Source organism: Anguilla anguilla, chromosome 7 (assembly GCF_013347855.1).
Source record: "Anguilla anguilla isolate fAngAng1 chromosome 7, fAngAng1.pri, whole genome shotgun sequence".
NCBI classification, from domain to species: Eukaryota; Metazoa; Chordata; class Actinopteri; order Anguilliformes; family Anguillidae; genus Anguilla; species Anguilla anguilla.
This window is the reverse complement of record NC_049207.1, coordinates 26,646,812-26,665,571: the sequence shown is the minus strand read 5'-3', so window position 1 is coordinate 26,665,571 and position 18,760 is coordinate 26,646,812. Positions and strand designations below refer to the sequence as shown.

The 18,760-nt window shown below is 42.6% G+C and overlaps 1 protein-coding gene across 3 annotated transcripts; it reads right to left on the bottom strand.

Moving 5' to 3' along the window:
- Positions 1-1,953: 1,953 nt before the first annotated feature.
- Positions 1,954-17,788, bottom strand: LOC118231091 (solute carrier family 49 member A3-like). Of its 3 annotated transcripts, XM_035424574.1 has the most exons (11): positions 17,367-17,502; positions 16,888-16,973; positions 12,831-12,989; positions 7,502-7,721; positions 7,031-7,107; positions 6,790-6,927; positions 6,465-6,581; positions 5,787-5,939; positions 5,190-5,347; positions 4,535-4,647; positions 1,954-3,333 (listed from the first exon to the last, which is right to left on the bottom strand). In XM_035424574.1, the coding sequence occupies exons 3-11, from the start codon at positions 12,897-12,899 to the stop codon at positions 3,179-3,181; spliced, it is 1,200 nt and encodes a 399-aa protein (XP_035280465.1). In that variant the 5' UTR covers positions 12,900-12,989; positions 16,888-16,973; positions 17,367-17,502; the 3' UTR covers positions 1,954-3,178. The 3 variants fall into 3 exon arrangements, with proteins under 3 accessions (XP_035280465.1, XP_035280463.1, XP_035280464.1); XM_035424572.1 differs by lacking the exon at positions 16,888-16,973 and having other exon boundaries at positions 17,367-17,788; XM_035424573.1 differs by lacking the exons at positions 1,954-3,333; positions 16,888-16,973 and adding an exon at positions 3,441-3,701 and having other exon boundaries at positions 17,367-17,788.
- Positions 17,789-18,760: the final 972 nt, after the last annotated feature.

Sequence of the window (18,760 nt, the reverse complement as noted above, 5' to 3'; positions counted from 1 at the left end):
CTTTCGACTTCAAATGTACGTGCACAATTAATCCTGAACCAAAGGAATATGAGTTAAAGGTCAACCCAGGCATTGGAGGATATCTGTGGTTGGGCAGTACATCATGTAAAACTCCACGAGAGCTCAATGAAAATAGGTATGACGTGAATGCTGCTAAATACACCATCAACTAGGGCAACTGGGGAGGAAATAATGGCTGTACCAGTGCTAATTATAAATAATTGTGAGATGCTTGGCCGTTCTCTGTGTAGTTCTGCTGGGTACAGCATGTTTCTCAGTGTTACTGAGGGAATGAATGTCTGTTGCTAGAGCCTCCATCCTTTTATCTGTAAACAGTAATTTGTGGTGACTCACTAATTAACTTCCCCTGTCATATTTAATGATAGTGATAATGAAGTGAAATTAATTAACTCAGCGTAGACACCCCACCAACACCCCACTATCACCCCCACCTTCCCCTTATGGCCATCGTTTCCAGGACAGGCCTCCGAAACAGATGTGGCCTTTATGATCAGAGCCAGAGCCAACGATGTGCCCAGACCAGCTCTGCGTGAGCTGGGTGTCTGTTCACTCATTAAAGACGTTTTAATAAAATGAGCTGTTTGCATTGGGATTAAGGGTATTTCAGAAATGCTTACGTCATGTCTGCTAAGATCATCACATATGTGCATCAATATTAATACATGGAATAGTCTGCCATATTTTGATTCAACAATATTAACATATGTCAAGGCTAAATTTATATAATATATTGTGTGGAAAGAAATTCATCTGCACTGCACCTAAGTGGCCTGTGGCCTTATAAACATCTTGAACTGGTTGGAAATCAGTTGTATAAAAGTGAGTTGATTTAGTGGAGCCCACCGCTAGAACAGGGAAGCAAGAGAGCATGCCTTCCCTGACTGTACAGGAACGCATTCCTGAACCTGTTTTTCTTGAATAACACATTTGTCAAATTTAACAAACTCAGCAGGCAGCAGTAGGGTTCCCTTTCACTTGTCTCCCGCATATCAGCATTTCTCTCATCATGATTATTAAAGAGGCCTTCATTAAAGAAGCATTTTTTGATAGTACTTGGAGATGTGTACTATTAAAAACTTAAAATACTATACTTACTTAAAATAAAATGTATAATATGCTTGCCAAGAGTCATTATCAAAAAATTCGGCAGTGTTCCCAGTTTATTCTGCCACACACACGCACGAGTACTCATGCATGCGTGCACACGCATAAAAATGAAATAAGTATAAATTGTGTATTGGCAAAATATTATGTAATAGATTTCAGGTTGTTGATGAAACCAGTGCAATCAGAACGGAACAAGATGTACCACCGATTGCTTGTCCTTAAGCATTGCTTAAATAGAGTTGACCAGCAGAGAGAGCTAAAGAGCATTATTTGAATTTATTCTTGTCCAGAATTGATGCAAATTCCCAGTTTCTGTGCTGGCCTGGGAACAAGGCTTCACGCTGCCACTGGTGCATCCAAGAGAACCCAGCTGGAATTCAGTACTCTGTAAGCTAGATCCCTTAGGAAATTTCTTCCAAACAGGGAGTTTTTACTTGCCACTGGGAGTTCAAACATGCAGTCCCCCTGTGTGACTATTCAGCGTGAAAAGACCGTGGTGATCTATTTGGTTCAAATTTACCACATGTTGGGTTCCCAACTAATTGACCCACATGTTTACACACAGTCCTAATATTTCCTTATATTTATTCTTTTGTCAGAAATTATATCAGATTATTGCCTAAATCACTTCGGATGCTTTATTGTTTCATTGACAAAACCAAAATTCCTCTGGGGTTTATATTTTGTATTTTTTCCAGCACAAATATTTGTAATCATAGTAGCTCATACAAAAATCTTACACCATTTAAATTGTACCATGAAAATTCCCCTCCAGTGTATTTATGTGATTTGTCTCAAAGTTGCATTGAAAAAAGTACACACGTATTGAAAAAACACTTTTATTAAAGAGCTTGGAACCGGCCAGAGATACATACATCCATGTCATGAAAATTATAAAACAAAACAAGCTTAAGAACACAATAAAACACTTTCATATGCAAGCAAGTGATGACAATATGGGGGAAACAACTACAACTGTATGCAATTAATTGAGTTTATACTTTTACATTTTTGGTTTTGTGCAACAAAAATGTGCAAATTTCCAATCCATTTTCCAAATGAACAATTTTGGAACAGATGTTTAGGCTTTACATCTCAATAGCTCAGAATGTAAAATGGCAAAGGAAAAAGGCTGGGAATTCACACCAAGTGTTTCACATGCAATTAAGAAAAGTATGGATCATATTTTGAGTAGCAAGTTAATGGTTCACTCAGAAGATTAAAAACTGGTACACAATTAATCAAATTTGATAAAATTACAAGTATAAAACTGCTAATTGTTTATATTTAAATGATTTGCCATTTATTTTTTAGAAAACACAGCATTAAAAATACATGCATTTATTTACATTAAACACATTTTAAAATAGTTTTCAGTTCAAGCACTGAGATACTTGTAAAAGTAATCGAACAAATAAAAATGTAATAAAAATCAGTGAAAAATCAGTGTTTTAGTCCAATAAAAACACAACTAGTAGCTCATGAAGTACCATATTTAAAAAAGTTACAGTGCACATGCAGTGGGCTTGTTTAAGAGGTAGATGAACACACCCATGCTTGGAAATAATGCTGCAGATTCCAAAGGGTTTTGGATTAGCAGGGGAGTACACTAATCCGGGCCACAGAATGGTTGAGGTGCTATTACACGTGACTGTTAAGAAGCCAGTATACTCAAAAAGACCAAGTTAATGATCCTGTGTTGTGCAAACCAACTTGGAAAAATCTTCACGCCAAGTTTGTGCAGCCCCCAAAGGCTTCAAGTGACATAAAACGAAGAACATGGCGTTTATATTGAGTATGCTGACAGCGACATGTTCGTCGATGGCTCTTCCTTAAAAACTTCGTCGTTCGGAATTCACTGCCTACCTTACCATCACACCATCAGGGCACCAAGAACCTGGGACCCTGAACTGGTGTAAAATGAATCAGTGACCTGGTGCAGTCAAATAACAATGAGCAGCACAGCAGTTCTTAGAAGATACGTTCACTTTCCTGAGGTCAGTAGAGAGACACGTGTCCAATGAGGTAAAGTTTCCCCCTGTACATTCTGCTACGCCTCTCTGGTGCTTTGCGATCTCCCCGGCTCCGTTTCCGTGGTGATGATGGCGTCTGCCTCGGCCCGAAGCCTTCGGTATTCAGTGTGGAAGAAGAGGACGAAACAGCAGGTTCCCACACTCCACAAACCAGCCATCACCAGCACAGGCACTGCAGAGAAACCACACGGCTGTACATCAAACCCTCATGACCAGCACTGGCAAGGCAGAGAAACCACACAGCTGTACATCAACACCCTCATGACCAGCACAGGCACTGCAGAGAAACCACACAGCTGTACATCAACACCCTCATGACCAGCACTGGCACTGCAGAGAAACCACACAGCTGTACATCAACACCCTCATGACCAGCACTGGCAAGGCAGAGAAACCACACAGCTGTACATCAACACCCTCATGACCAGCACTGGCAAGGCAGAGAAATCACAGCTGTGCATCAACACCCTCATGACCAGCACAGGCACTGCAGAGAAACCACACAGCTGTACATCAACACCCTCATGACCAGCACAGGCACTGCAGAGAAACCACACAGCTGTACATCAACACCCTCATGACCAGCACTGGCAAGGCAGAGAAATCACAGCTGTGCATCAACACCCTCATGACCAGCACTGGCAAGGCAGAGAAATCACAGCTGTGCATCAACACCCTCATGACCAGCACTGGCAAGGCAGAGAAATCACAGCTGTGCATCAACACCCTCATGACCAGTACTGGCACTGCAGAGACCACACAGCTGTACATCAACACTTTTGTTACTCTATATTTATTACATTATTTATTATATTACAATAAATAGAGTAAAAATGATGATGATGATCACCATCATGCTACGAATAATCGTCATCATAATAAATACATAGAGATCCAATCATATGCAGAAATGGCCAATTCCAGAATGTTCTTAAAGGACATTTATGCTTAGGCTTTAAATGTATTTATTATTATATCCATTAGTATTCTAAGTTTAAAAAGAAGAAACAAAATCAGTGCATATAACAGCAAGGGGCTCGCGTGTCACAGAACTATAAAGCTGTGTTTTATACATATCCAGTGTGACTGCAGCTGAATTTGGGAATCACTTTTTAAAATTTTAAACAGAGGCTGCAAAATTTCTGGAAGAAAGCTGTTTTGGGCAGTCTGGGTAAGGATACAAGCGGGACTCCACATCTGGTGGTGCGGTGTGGTGCGCACCCAACCACAAATCACAAATGACAGGCCCTGGTTCGGTTTTTGGTCTGTGGGGGGAACCATCGGGCCCGCTAACAAGTCTCAAAACCACAAAGCTACAGCCTTCCTGACTGGCTGTGACATAAACGCCGCTGGTAGGACAAGGACAGCCTTACCTCTCCAACTCAAGCCCTGGCTTTCTCCAGTTCCACATGTGGAGAAAGGGGAGTCTGCTATTGGCTTGGTCAGCATCTGGAGAATCACCATGTAGACGATGGATTGGATCTGCCTATAAGAATCCAAACAATCAGTGCCTTTGCTTATTAAACAGTCAGAGAAAGATTTGGTGCCCATGCAGACCAGGGTAAAATGCTTTATTTTAAATGCTTTAACCCTGTAGACACCATTGAAAATCTTGCAGATAACGGACCAATTTTATGAACGTGCAGAACAAGAATACAGTACATAAGACATGAACCACTGTTTGGGTACCCATTACTTTACATTACATTACATTACAGGCATTTAGCAAACGCTCTTATACAGAGCGACTTTTAAAAATTAATTTTTTTTTTTTAACATAGCATACCCCTAGTCAAGAACAGAGATATCAAACACTGGTTCTGGAGGGACACAGAGTCTGTTGGTTATTTTGTGTTTTCTTTTCAATCAGTGGGCAATTTAGGCCTTGGTAACAAGGTGTGTGACCACTTTAGCCAAGCAATGACTGAAATGCCACACTTAAATGCTGAAACCCAAACCCAAAGCAGGCCAAACGGTAAGGACCAGAGGCCCGTTACCATAGCAGCCTGTCACCATAGTAGCACGTACCCTGAGATGAAGAGGAGGCCGGAGGAAGATGCCTCTCCCACAGGATAAGAACTCTCCACTGACAGTTCCATGGCAACAGGGTATAATGAAAACCCGAAAAATCCGAAGAGCGAGCACAAGACAGCCACGGCGGCTTTCTGGTCACGCAGCTGGGACACCTGGAAGAACATTTCAACATGTTTTAATGCCATTTAATGCACATTCCCATCACCCCACACGGACAGCAGAAGGAATTTCACCAAGTACATCACGGAGTCAACCAGCTAACTTTCAGATACATTTGGGGAGGAAAATGCAGCGACATACTTTGTGAAATAATCTCAGTGAAACTTGGAGTCAATTAAATTAATTGTTAGAGCTAGGGTTAGGGCTAGTGCGGTCCTTGTGTGGTGTGTCATGGTGAAAGCTTGCTACATCATTGGAGAAGGCCAAGTGCATCATGGGGAAGGCTTGGTGCATCATGGGAAAGACGTATTGCATCATGGGAAAGGCCTGGTGCATTATGAGAAAGGCCTAGTGCATCACGAGGAAGGCCTGGTGCATCATGGGGAAGGCCTGGTGCATTATGGGAAAGGCCTGACACAGATGGGAGCTCACCACTGCAAAGCCGATGCAGGCTAGCGCACAGAGGGACATGCCTATCTTGGTGGCCTCAATGAACTTCTTGCTGCGGTCGACATAGAACCCCAGGAAGGCGGCGCCAACCACCCCAAACAGGATGAAGAGCGCTCCACAAATCCCCGCAAACTCCTAGAATGGGATAGAAATTGGGTGTTGGGTATTCTACAGCAGGGATGAGAAGGCTAGGAACTTACCCCCAAGTCCCCCCCCCCCAGGCCCCCAACATGCTGGTTTCCATTACAACCATAATTCCATCCCCTGAACTGTATTTTCTTTGAACCACACTGTTAGAAACATATACGCATGCCACGAAGAAGAAATTCAGCATTCATATTGCATGACTTTTAATCAGTCGGATCAACCAACACTTTCCTGTCATGTGCTATTAGGCAAATGGCTTAGACAGAGGTTTTATTTTTTAATTTATTAAATAATTGACTTTGAGTATGTATGGATGTGTGACTGTGTTTGTGCATTGTTGGTTTTTTTAATCAATATCAATTTCTGACTGGAAGACATATGTCATTCTATGAACGTGCACACATACGTACATGCGTGTGTGTGCGCATGTATGTGTGTGCGTGCTTGTATGTGGCCGTGTGTGTATCTACGAGTGTATTTGTGCGTTTTGGAGTAGTCAGAGGAGTTCCTTACATCACTGTATCCTTTAACACAAAGGATCTGGTCCAGCACGGTTGAGAAGCAAGTGAACACAGCTATTCCAGATCCCATGCACAGCAGGAGAATCATATATGCCCTGTTCATCAACAGCTAGAGAGAGAGCGAGAGAGAGAGAGAGAGACGTATGTAACACATGCATGCACACACACACACACACACACACACGCACAAAACCATTTTTAATGCAATCAAGATGCAACAAACAGGAATTAAATCTGGACATAAGGTGATGGTGTAATTTCGGTTCAGGTGTTTGCTTAGGTGGAGGCTAGATTATTCCAGACTCCTCAATACTCACCAGCTTAATACCCTGCAGAAACGGCTCTGAGTTTGAGCTCTCCGCGCTGGCAGAGGGAGGAGATGGAGGAACGCTCTCGCGAATCCCCAGTGTTGCTAGGATACAGGCCACGACTGCTGGGATGGCATAGATCCCCAGCTTCAGGTTCAGGTGGAGAAGCAAAGTGGTGAGGCGGGTGAATTTTTAGAAGTTCACATTGTGAAAAGTATGTTTGTCTAAAACACACAAGCCACACCCTCACCATCAGAGGAATGTTCATGTCCTGCCCAACGATTATTGGAGAGAAGATGTTGGCCAAGAGAAGTCCAATTGGGTTAGCTGAAAAAAAAAGAAGAAAATATTCTTTGCTACAGTTGGTAAAAACCAAAAATGCATTTCTTTGCTCAGTCACTCAACCAATCAATCAGTTAGTAAATCAATGACATCCTGTGTGTTCCAACGTGTGGATGGGCCCCACGGTCTAGTATCTGTTAAGGCATTGTTCCAGTGGGGTGGATGGGTCCTACATTCTTTGGCTGGCAGTCCCAAAGGGTGATGCACACTTAGCGCTAGCATTGCCTAGGTAAGGAGCAAGGGTTTCAGCTGAGATCACAACATCTCATGGTCACTTGGGTGGCCATGGCTGACTCTAGTACTTACCCTCTAACCCCACCCAGCCCTAACCAACACCCCCTCTGATTCTGTGACCCCTACCCCCAGATCCCTGACTTACACATAGAGGCAATCGTGTTGGCGGTGGCCCTCTGATGCTGAGGGAACCAGAGCGCAGCCAGCTTGGTGGGGGAGAAGATGATGAGGGTCTGCGCCAGGGCGCACAACGTCTGGCCTCCCATCAGCAGGGGGAAGTAACGCACAGACTGCGGCAGGCTGCTCAAGATGCTGAGGAAACGCAGGCCACTCCCCACCATGTTCAGCCAGGACCCCAGGATGAGCTGCAAGCCCAGACACAGAGAGAACCAGTCATACATACTATAGAACAACCAACTAGTCAGTAGCCATACTGCCATAGATACTACAGTCAAACCAGATTGCAGTATCTATGGCAGTATGGCTACGTGCTGTCTAACCAGATGGCTTAGCAGCTAACCAGATGGCTTAGCAGCCAGTCAAACCAGATACTCACGTAGTCTGCAGCCATACTATCATAGATACTATAGTCTGACCAGATGGCCAGCAGCCATACTACCACAGATACTATGGTTTAACCAGATGGAAAAAAGCTATAGTATTGTAGATACGATAGTCTAACAGCATTCAAGAAGTATGGCACACACCTCGTCACATTTTAATGCAGGAGAAGTTCACAAAGTCTGGTTTTGTCGGTGGAAACAATTTAGTTTGATTTAGTTCTAATTAGATTTGCCTTATGAAAATGAATAACAGAACATGGTACTGAAGGTTTTGTCCTCAGGCATGTCTCTTTGTGAATTTTCATAAACCATAATATAGCACACTGGAAATGTCCTTTGCCAGCTAGAAACCTTTAAACAGGAAGTACAGAGAATTGTGGTGGAATTAACCTGGTTACTACAGAGGTTCCCAACCCTGGTCCTGGAGAGCTACAGGGCTGATTTGTTGTTGCACTAAATTCATCAATAAAAGTAGCTAGTCATACTCACATGGTTCCTTTGAAGTAAATTTCTTTTTAATATTAAGGTGAAAATAGGACCCTGCAGCTCTCCAGGACCAACACCCCCCCAGAGAATCTCTGGAAGGCCCTTTGAGGCCCTGAGATCATATCACTTCCTCCTGACATGGGACCCACTTCCTGTATTGCAGCACATTTCCTGCATTGCACAGGGTTGCTGGGGGAGACATCATTCTAAGGGTTTATAGTTTATTATTAACCACCGCCAATCAAAGCCTCGGTCGGCAGGGGCAAAAACGTGGCACCGTTACTGAGAACGCCAGCATTTCCCCTTTTTAACAGAGCAGTCATTCAACACGTGCTTGTATCCACAGCGACCACTAGATTTACATAAAAAATGGCTGGGCAATGAGCAAATAAATGAGAATAAACAGTGGTCAAAAAGAATAAATAAAATGGATGTATTTTTTAACGTTTACAGAAGTTACTCACAGTTTGATTTCTGTATGCAATCATGAAATCTTGACTGTAGTTGTACCAGAACAGAACACGACATCAACATTCATGATTCACTTTTTTTAAATTTTATTTGCATATTTCCTACAACACAAGAAAGCACATTTTTTCTAAAGTAATAACAGAATTGCTCAGAATTTGACAACCGAACGATCAACCAGCATTACAGGGAGGTGCGCTCATTATGACGGCTGTACGATGTGAAAAGCAGGAAAACACGGCGGGGGAGGGAGAGTAATTTTGTACAGTTCAGGATCATCACACTGATGGACAGTGCCCTCGCTCTCATGCTGAGGAGCAGGCAGGCTTAATTACAGCATACAACTGTCTGTCAGTCAGTGATGGTGGGATCTCCGCTGCATGGTTATTCTGTGTGGCAGACAGCCAGGCAGGCACCCATCCAAAGCCAGGCAGTACAGACTGACTGACAGCACCCACAGCCAGGCCGTATACAGATTGACAGCATCCAAAGCCAGGCAGTACCCACAGACTGACAGCATCCAAAGCCAGGCAGTACACACTGCCTGACTGCACCCAATGCCAGGCAGTGCACACTGACTGACAGCATCCACAACCAGGCGGTACACACTGAATGACAGCATCCAAAGCCAGGCAGTACAAAGTGATGGACAGCATCCAAAGCCAGGCAGTACACACTGACTGATAGCACAAGCTTTCTAATGAATTTGAGCACAGCGGACTTCACAGGCTGTGACCGGGATCTGCAGCCTGATCCTGGAGAGCCGCAAGGCCTGCTGGGTTTTGTTGTTTCTCACCAGTTAACGGACGAGTTAAAGCTGCTGACTGCATGGTAACTTTGCCTCGCCTCGTTTCTTGTGTCTGAGTTGGTTTCTCATTTTTAAGCGAGGGCTGCAGAAGTCTATGGTATGTGCTTCACCCCAGGTTGCAACAGCTGGTGTTTTAGAACCCGCAATCACCACAGTAATCCCTACCACTCACCCCCATCCCAGAATGTGATTTTTTTCTGATTAACTAGAGAAAATGATTTTTTTCCAGACCCAGATGTCTGTCTCAAACGGAGGCAGAGAACAAAGGCCCACCATAAGCCCAAGCCTCGAGGGCGGTTTCATGCCCTTTTGACAGCTGATAGCAGACAGAGAAACGTTCAGCAATAAAGCCAACTGCTAAGGGCAGAGATAATTAGGGTATGAAAAAATTAGATATGTCTTGCACTGTAAAATAATAATAATAATTATTATTATTTAAAAAACGGTCAAATGATTGGAAGCGACAACTTCCGAAACAAAAATCGTAAAATTAACATAAAATACAAATGAAGTGAAAAATAATAAAATTGCAGCAAATTTACATTAAAAGTTATACAGACTATCACCTTTAATTTACAGATGTTTCCTGATTTATTAAGCTCAAATACCTTCAATAAACTGTGATTGTCTGTATAATTTTTAATGTAAATTTGCTGTAATATTATTTTTTTTTTTCACTTTCTTTGAACTAGGGTATTTTACTTGAATTTTACATTTTTCTTTGTTTTTGGTAGCCATTGCTTTTTTAACAATTTTTTAAAAAAACCCTCAAATACCTTCAATAAACCGTGATTGAAAGTAATCACACATTCTAAAGATTTTGTGCTGTATGAGTTACTTTTGTTCAGTTCACCTATCTATAAAACCAGCATCAGAGTTGACTGAGCTATGAATTTTGGGTGATCCCATTGTCCTGGCACCGGATCACCCAATCACGCAACTCATTATGCAGGATAATGATGACCGCCTACTGAACACAGGGCCCAAGCGAGTCTTCACCGAGATCAGGAGGACCAACTGGATTCTCCGCAGCCGACAACCAATCAAGAAGCATCAGTGGCAGTATCTGGAATGCTGGAAGTTGCAAGTCGCACTCCTGTGGTCTCGAAGATGGCCGACCCGCATTCCGCATGACATAGACTCAACCAACCACCTTTCTCGTCTACCAGGGTAGACTGCTTTGGCCTGTACACAGTTAGGCTAGGAAGGCAACACAAAAAGCGATGGGGCATAGTGTTTAAATGCCTTACCACCAGGCGGGTCCACCTCGACCTGCTCCCTAGTATGGATACCGACTCCTTCTTGTAAGCCCTTCGTCACTTCATAGCAAGACGAGGCAAGACCTATGAGATCCTGTGTGACAGAGGCACGAACTTCTGCGGAGGTGAAAGGGAACTGTGGGAAGCCTTCACGGCCCTCGAACCAACCCTCCAGGAACAGCTGGAAAAGCAATGCATTGCTTTCAAGTTCAATCCCCCTCTCACCTCCCACTTTGGTGGAGTCTAGGAGCGGGGGATTAAATCTGTAAAGACCTCCCTCCATGTCGTCCTCAAGGACTCAGAAGAGATGTTGTCAACCGTCCTCATTGAAGTAGAGGGGATCCTGAATTCCAAGCCCCTGGGGTATGAGTCATCTGACTCAGCTGACCCAAATCTCATCACACCAAATCTGTTGTTGATGGGGCGGCGAGGCTCCTTCCTTCCGCAGGCCGTCTATGGTTCCCGTGATCTTCTGGGACGTCGCCGCTGGAAGCATAGCCAAGTGCTCGCTGAACATTTCTGGGGTCGGTTCACCCACAGGAACCTCCCCAGTCTACAGCTTCGCCAGTAGTGGCGGAACAACACTCCTGACCTCGCCGTGGGCGAGTCGTTGTGATCATCCACTCACAGCTTCCGAGAGCCCTCTGGCCCACCGGACATGTTACACGCATCTTCCCCAGCGATGACTGCAAGATACGGAGCGCTGAGGTGCACATCAAAGCTAGCACCTACAAGTGTGCAGTTGCCAAGCTGATTGAGCTCCCCAAGATGCCCGATGATTGAGACAGAAGCCCCCAGTAGCACAGCAGGGACTTTTAGGTTATTGCATACTTGGGACTACACGAATCTGGGGGGCAGCTGTGTAAAATCCCCTGCTGCGCATGCACTGCGTGATTTATCCCTCCACTGACTTACTGTCTCACTGCACATGGACCAAATTTGTTCATTTGTAGCTAGCGAAGTTGCGAGAGCAGACCGTCCTTGCTCGCACAATTTGTTTTGTTATGGTGTATGTCGGTGAAATAACACCAATTAAATTATTGAAAGGAAGTCTGGAGTTGGCTGCATTTGTACTGACCGACAAATTAGGTCAGTTTGGGTACCACCAGTTATCACCACGCAAATCATCTACCACAACCATTGTTCATAGAAACATAGGCTACTCGTTTCTAGCCTATTACAAAGTTCTCAAACTTTGTAGCCTGAGCCAAAGACTCAGTCTGTGAACAACACCTTTTCCATCTCTTCCATGCTCAGTAGGCTGTCATGCTTTCTAAGATAAACAGCAAGGTTTAGAGATAGCCACCAACGTGATGATAAAAGCAGCCATTTTCTTATTTTAGTTTATTATTTCTCTTATTGTTTCACCCCTAGCTATATTAGCTATGGAAATTAATGGTAAAATATCTAGTTGCATAGTAGAACTACTCTGTGTCAACTTGCAGAAATGGCCTACCATACTTATTTATTCTTTATTTATTTATTCTGTGCACACAAGTTTTGTTTACAGTGGTGTGTGGCTCACAAGTCAGAAAAGATGGTTCAGGTTTGCAAGTTTTCAGGTTGCAAAAAATAAAATGAGAAGATCAGTTTTCATAGTCCTACTACACAAAGAAGATCAGTTAAAAAAAAGAAAAAACTGGTGCATGCATAAGTACGACAGCCTATTTTTATGGCAGCATATTTATTTATAAATTGATTTTTATTTGCAAATATAACAAAAGGCATTGTAAAGTCACACCTACAGAACAAATATCCATCATTGCACCTCATAGTAACATAAATCACACCAAGTATAAGCTCAAAGCATGTACAAAGAGGAGAAAAGGAAAAATGTGCATCATTTCAGGATTTGAACCCATGCCTCCTCCCGCAGCCCCCCATACTCACTGAGATCCGGAGTCCCAGGGTGTCCAACATCCACGTGGTGACAAAACAAAAGGGTACAGCCACCACCATGTAGACCAGGGACAGCCAGTTGACCTGGTCCAGGGAGGCCCCTAGATACCTGGCTGTCAGATTTGCCACTGGAGCAAAACTCAGCCATATCTGGGGGAAGGAAAAGAAGGGGGGGGGGATTAATCTCACACAGGAGGGGGGGTGGGGGGGGATTATCTCACATAGGACGGGCTAATCTTACACAAAAGTTGAACGAGTTAATCTCACCCGTAGGAACCTGGGTTCTCTGTCAACATAAAAATGAAGGGAAATACATTTAATTTAAATCACAACAGCAAAGATCACTCTGCTGATATAGGCCAGGCATCTAGCTAATACAGTTGAAAACAGACCAAGACTACCAGGTATCTAATCTGAAGGTGTTTTTAGTCATAAAACTTGATTAAAGCACATGCCCCAAAGTTAAATATTAAGTTTAAAAAAAAAAAGTAAAAACGATTTCTTGGTCATATGTGTAGACTTGCAGGGGGACGGGGCAGAGCACACCCCATACGGCAGACCGCATACCCCACCCAGCACACCCCATGATTTTTAGCACATGCCCACTGGAAAATCTGCACATGGCCTTGATATGAGCTGTGTCCTTTGTCTCTCCCCCGATGTTGAAACAGAAACTAAACCTATGGCATATTCCAAACAGTGACCCAGAGTCACAAAGCCCTGCCTCACAGCACTCAGCACTTCTCTGCAGGGCGGAGGGGAGGAAATGACAGCCAGTCCTCATGTGATACTGTAATTTGCGCTCATGTGACCACATAATGACCACAAACACTGCTCAGCTGTGCTAGAGGGAAGAACCTAGGGAAGTATGTGATGTCATAGAAGACCAGCAGGGTCAGGGTGGGTCTGGGCACGCTCAGTGTCCATCTGACACCATTTAGTATTCTGCAGTACCACTGGCCTGGGAAACCACCCACTAGTACTTCCTGTGTTTATTCCAGGGGAAACAAAGGCAAATTGTTTGCCTGCTTTAGCTAGATGCCCTTAATCTATACAATTTACATCAGCTTACAACTTCCATACATATTAGCCATTTACACAGCAAACAGTTTTAACACATTTTCAATTTACTTAGTTTGCAACATTAAAAAAATATTATCAGTTTATACAAGTTAATATTAACTAATGCAATTGGCAATTGCAGCCCCTATCTTAAAAACCTTACACACTGCACTACAGCCAGTGATTTCCTAAAATAAAATCACGCTTTTATCAAAGGTCATTATGACCACAACACCACTTTCTTCAAAAGATTAGTCCAACAATAAACTGTCACACTTTTTGGACATTGAAAGCTTCAGTTCTGAGAACAGATGGAGACCCTCTAATGACATTTTCACTGACTATAATTATGTTAAGCATCATCCACAGACCACTTCTTCAGTCATCCTGAGATTGATTATGACATCACAAAGCCCCATTACATCCTGAGATTCATTATGACATCGCAAAGCCTTATTACAGTAACACAATCAGCCTGTTAAACCTCATAATATGAATTTGAGATAGATGTAACATGCGCAGATGTGATCTGGGATTTTTTTCAATTGCATTCTTTCCAAATGCTTCTGTTTTTCTGCAAATCTTGAAATGTTTCTTCTAGCAAATTATCTGGTTTCACGAGAATACATGCATGTTGTTTTCATGTGATAATGCATGCATGTGGGAAAAACACAAATTACCCCGTTACAAAGCTACACCGGGCCTGAGAAGGAAGTACAAAGGTCCCAGGGAAAAACCAAACCAACTTACGGTTGAAAGAAAAACCAAACAAACAAAAAATGTGCATGCATATATAGTCACTACAGACCACAATCTACATTTGGGCCTGGTGCCTGATGATTTAATGAATGAAAACAGCCTGATTGTATGAACAAACAATGGCTGCTTTTTGGACCCAAAAGTCAGCCCAGGCCTTGCGTTTTTTTCCTTTCTTTCTGTTGTAAAGCATGCGACTTAAACGGCCAGCTGTTCCACACCAAAGCTGGCAGCACTCGACACTAAATGTTAACCAACTTCACGCAGCAGGTTCAGTAAGTGGCATGCGTGGAGTAGGGTCTACCTGTACGTTTTCTAGCTGTGTTACATAACAGACAGTCACAGGTACTTGCACGAATCACATGAGCTGTGCAGACTCTTCTCCCTGGGGAAAATGTCCAGAGAAACTTGCGTGAGCATGTTTGTGTGCGTGTGTACGTTTGCGTGTGCTTGTGTGTATGAGCATGTGTGTGTGTGTGTGTGTATATGTGTGTCAGTACTCTGTAACTAGGGAAATAAGAACATTAAAAACACACATGATTAAGAGAGCAGGGCCCTGTTTCATGTACATCACTTAAACAGTCCAGGATAATTTGATGCGTATCTTATCAAATTATCTCATTAATTAAATTTGGGTTTACATCGTTTCACAAATAAGAATTACAATTTGATTTGTTATTCTAGGACTGAATCATCTCAGATAACTGTGTGCACCCGCTCAAGCAGTATTTTGTAATACTCATAATGTAACCTATTTTTATTTAATTTTTTTGAGGTTATAGATCACAACATTTTCACAACACTGGAGAGGGAATATTGTTTCACCTCTAAAGATCAAGAACTCATCAAAAGAAAGCAATCCTAACTGGCAAATAAAACACAGCAAGAGCACCCAAACTGAGTGAGGAAGCCTGGCAGATAATTGCACACAAATTAAGAAGGCCTATGCTTATATAAAAAAACTTTCATTCACTTGGTTTCTGAAAATGTCACCACACTGAAGCATTAACCACACTGAAGCATCTTATTTTTCAACGCATACGACAGCAAAAGGCGCTGGTGGCAGGACTAAGTTAAATATAAAAATATATTTCAAAGATAGCTTTGTTATTGATATTCTACATTTTTAACTAAGTAATGTACAAGGTAGTGGTTAACCTCATAAGACATTTGGAAATGCAATTAAAACATTTATTTATCATTGATGATGTAAATATTACCATTGTGAAACTTGCAAAGTACATCTTTACATCTTTACGTGCATAGAAAGCTTTCTTACGCCAAAAGTATGTGGACACCCCTTCTGCATAAAATCAAGCATACGGCCATGCAATGACCATAGACTAACATTGGCAGTAGAATGGGTCATACTGAAGAGCTCCATGACTTCAACGCAGCACTGTCTTAGGATGCCACATTTCCAACAAGTTAGTTAGTCAAATTGCTGCCCTGCTAGAGCTGCTCCAGTCAACTGCAAGTGCTGTTCTTCTGAAGTGGAAATATTTAGAAACAACAACCGCTCAGTCGTGAAGCGGTGAAATGTTTTTCCTTGGCCGAGCAGCCACACACAACCCTAAGATCACCATGCGTAATGTCAAGCGTTGTCTGGAGTGGTGTAAAGCACACCACCATTGGAAACTGTGGAGCAGTGGAAATGTGTTCTCTAGAGTGATGAATCACATTTCATTATCTGGCAGTCTGACAGACAAATCTGGGTTTGGTGAATGCCAGGAGAAAGCTACCTGCCCAAATGCATAGTGTCAACTGTAAAGTTTGGTGGAGGAGGAATAATGGTCTGGGGCTGTTTTTCATGGTTTGGCCTAGTCCCCTTAGCTCCAGTGAAGGAAAATCTTAATGCTACAGCATACAATGACAATGACAACCACACCAAACACCTTTGGCATTAACTGGAATGCCGACTGTGTCTTTGGGTAGCGTAGCTAGCTTCAGAAAATCGCAATTGGGCTTAAGTGGCGAGTTCACACCATACTTTAGCTGATAATACTCCTCAGCCCAGTTGTCTTGAAATGGTTGCCAAGTCAGTAAGATCCACATTCAGCTGCAAGCACCAATGTATCATTTTCTGTTAAGTTTAACAATTTATGCAAAGAGATGCATTTAAATAGACATTCGCTAATTATAAAAACAAGATGTTGGTTTATTTATAACCAAATTAATACTGTTTTTCAATCATATAGTCATTGAAATGGTCATTTCATATTACACAGACCTCTCTTTCTCTGTCGTTGCCTGACCTCTCTCTCTCCTCCCCCTCTCCTGCAACACCGCCCGATCTCGTACGCGATTCACTTCCAGCTGAACAGCATGTATCACAGTAAAATGTCCAGTGTTATTTTAACTCCCAACAGTGTTCATTCAACTCTTAACGGATAACATTTCGTCCCACTCTGGAATGAGGGACCAAATGTTATACATTACGTTACATTACATTTTTTTGGCAGACGCAGAATAAATATATCTGCTAAAAACTGAAGTAACACTCGACATTTTACTGTGTAGTCCGGTTTTAACAAATTCTAAATCTGCCGACCCTATCGCACGCATGAGTCACCAAAGGAAACACATGACAAACATATAACTCATACACGCCCTAATTTAACCATGTTGGTAAGTTGTTCTCCAGCTTTCAAGTTCACTTTACTACCTTAGATCGGTGAAAAGAGATCGGTGAATAGAGTGGCTACTTACCACTGCGTTTGAACAATTCAGCATGCAGACTACTGACAGAATGAACCACCTCCTCTTGTAAACTTTGAAACCCCCCAAAAGGTTCTTCGTTTCTTGGCTGGGATCGGCATTGTTACCAACTTCTTCGGGGCCGAGATCCCAATTAATTTCCATTACTTGAGCCTCGCCGAGTCCACCAACATTTGAGAAAAGGGGGAAAACAATGCGGGGGTTTCTTTTATTTGTAAAAACTATTAAAATAAATAATAAATATAATCTTGTTCCATTACGTCTATCCAGTACCTAGTGTAATTTTAAGAAGTTTACTCCAATTCCATTGGCAAAGTAAAAGGCTTTCTGATTTCCATATGGCTCGACCGGCTTCGCAATGCAGGGCAGGAAGCAAAGCGAACTCTCAGTCCTCGCGTATTAAACTGAATGGAGCGCGGAGGTTGCTCTTGTCGTGTGACTATGGCAAAAAAACCTCTTTGTCTCGCCAAGCGGGATTCATTTCAAAGTCATAGTGCCTGCCGTGTTCAGTGTTCGCTGGGAGAGTCTAGAACAGGACTTCACTATTAATATCGGTCATGGGATCCAACGCTGTTTTTTATAAAGCCAGTCTCTTGATCAATGGTTGGAAACAGGATTTAAAAGTCGCACAGGCATCTCCCTATAATTTAACACAATGCATGTTTGATTAGATGATTGAGTCAATGAACAGTTATCGTTAGTCGATATTGTAATCACACAAGAAAGGTAACCTCTGTCTTAAGAAATCATTTGCCTATAGCACATTACAAAAATGAAAGCGTTAGTTGATCTGACGGATTAAAAGTCATATGATGCAAACAATTGGACATTTATTCTTCATTGTTGTCATAGCTACAGCCTATTTCTGGAACAATGTGGTTTAACTGACTAAATAACCCCTCAGGATTAGAACAGTCAAATGAATAATGATTCACAGCCCATTCAATTTTCTGGGGTTGCAGTTGGAGTGGTTGGAGAAAAACACAGGCTGGTCTACACGAATTGCTTCCATGCTGAATAAAGTGGCCATAACCTTTGTGGGAAATAAATATTGATGTACTCAAAAAACACAAGCCCATTGCATTGGGAAAGATATGTAGTTAGAGAGCACAGGCCCAGTGTATATGGGAAAGGAATGTATTAATGAGCACCAACTGTCTCCTCCCTGACGTATCATCCGGCTAGCAAAAGAGGAAGGATGCAGGTGGACCAAGGTCGACCTTAGCCATAAGATTAACAACCGGCAGCAGGGAAGCGCGTCATATTAAAATAGGTGCGATTAGAACAAACACGTAATACACACATAATTTCTCGCCCTGCTAATTAAGCTGTATACAAGCATATGTGTGGAACTAACGGAAGCTTCTGAAAATGTGTTGTCAGAA